Source organism: Acanthisitta chloris, unplaced genomic scaffold (genome assembly GCF_000695815.1).
Source record: "Acanthisitta chloris isolate BGI_N310 unplaced genomic scaffold, ASM69581v1 C16576737, whole genome shotgun sequence".
NCBI classification, from domain to species: Eukaryota; Metazoa; Chordata; class Aves; order Passeriformes; family Acanthisittidae; genus Acanthisitta; species Acanthisitta chloris.
The window spans coordinates 1-1334 of NW_008702834.1; the positions used below are offsets into that span (position 1 = coordinate 1).

Sequence of the window (1334 nt, forward strand, 5' to 3'; positions counted from 1 at the left end):
GTTACCTGGCACTCAGAGCTGCCTTCCCTCGTAGCTTCGGCTGGGTGAAGGAGGGAATTGCCGTCATCCCTCGGGTGACCTCCAACAGCAGATGTGGCAGGGGAGGGACTGGCCTGGTGTCGTGGCATGCGGATCACGTCCGGGAATTCCAGGTTTACTGCTTCAATTCCTCAGGTGTGTGAGCTCAACAGCCACGTTTCTGTGGGTTGGTTTGGCTTGTGTTGGTGTTTTAATACCCCACTAAAAAAACTAGTGAATGAGTTGTTATCGCTTGCTGGCTCTGTGTCCCCAGTCCCAGTTGTTGTCAGGCTGTTCCTGACTCTTAAGTTTCCAAGAAATACAAAAAGTCCATTCAGCCAATCCAAATTAAAAGTTTGGTGCTGCCATGAAAGCTGCTGAGGAAGAGTGGTTTTTACCATCCTGCAGTGTTGATGCAGTGCTCTTAGTATGGTTTGGTTATTTAGCCATGTTGATTTGAGACAATGAGAGGAATCTGTAACCAGGATGTGTGTGTCTGTTCTTGCCCAAAGGCCACGGCTGGGAGATGTAAGGAGAAGCTGAATGTTTTTTGATAAAGGGAAATGTATCCACTAAACTAAATTAAATTTAAAGTCAAACTGCCCAGAAACCATAAAGCTAACCAGATTCCCAATCTGTTATCAGTAACATCAAACAGTCTGTTTTAATGTGCATCTTCTATATGTGAAAAGACCTGTCCCTCCCCTCACTGACGATTTTCAGGGGGAAGATGCAGCAGTGGATCCTGGGCCTGGATGTTTAGATCCCTGCTGTTCCTTAATAGCTTCTGTGCTATTAACTAGAAGGCAGTAACTAGAGGTGTGTGTTCCTGCCAGTGCCCACGTCATTGCGTAACAACTGTCCCAATCCCTGGACCAAACAAAGGCTCCATACTTTGTTTCTAATCACCTCCTAGACCTCACCAATGAGTTTTAGATAACAAGAGCAGGGGAATATGTACAAAATCCTGAAAGTTTTCAGGAACACTGTGAACAAGGGTTGGAAAAAGCAGGAGAAGAATGGCTGTGCAAGACTGATGAATAATTCAAGAAACACCTGTGCAGTCAGTACAAAACCAATATCCAGCACAACTTCATGTGTTTCCTTTCCCCGCTGCAGATGTTCAGATTAATTCCTGTAAGCCAGACCCCAGCACAACCACACAGCCCTCACTGAGTGCATCCACAGACTCCACACCCTACTCAGCCTGGGATCTGCCAGAGAACGCCACGGCGGTGCCCACGGGGGCTGAGCCCCAGCACACCGCGAGGCCCAGGCGGTTCCGCGTGGTGTGCGTGAGCGAGACGCTGCCGACG

The 1334-nt window shown here is 48.3% G+C and overlaps 1 protein-coding gene across 1 annotated transcript; it reads left to right on the forward strand.

Annotated features, from left to right (window-relative positions):
• Window positions 1–33: 33 nt before the first annotated feature.
• On the forward strand, window positions 34–1331 carry LYVE1 (lymphatic vessel endothelial hyaluronan receptor 1; the record flags this gene model as incomplete). Its single annotated transcript, XM_009083305.1, has 2 exons — window positions 34–174; window positions 1138–1331. Coding segments are annotated over 2 exons (335 nt in total), but the record flags the coding sequence as incomplete, so codon positions are not given.
• Between the last annotated feature and the right edge of the window lie 3 nt (window positions 1332–1334).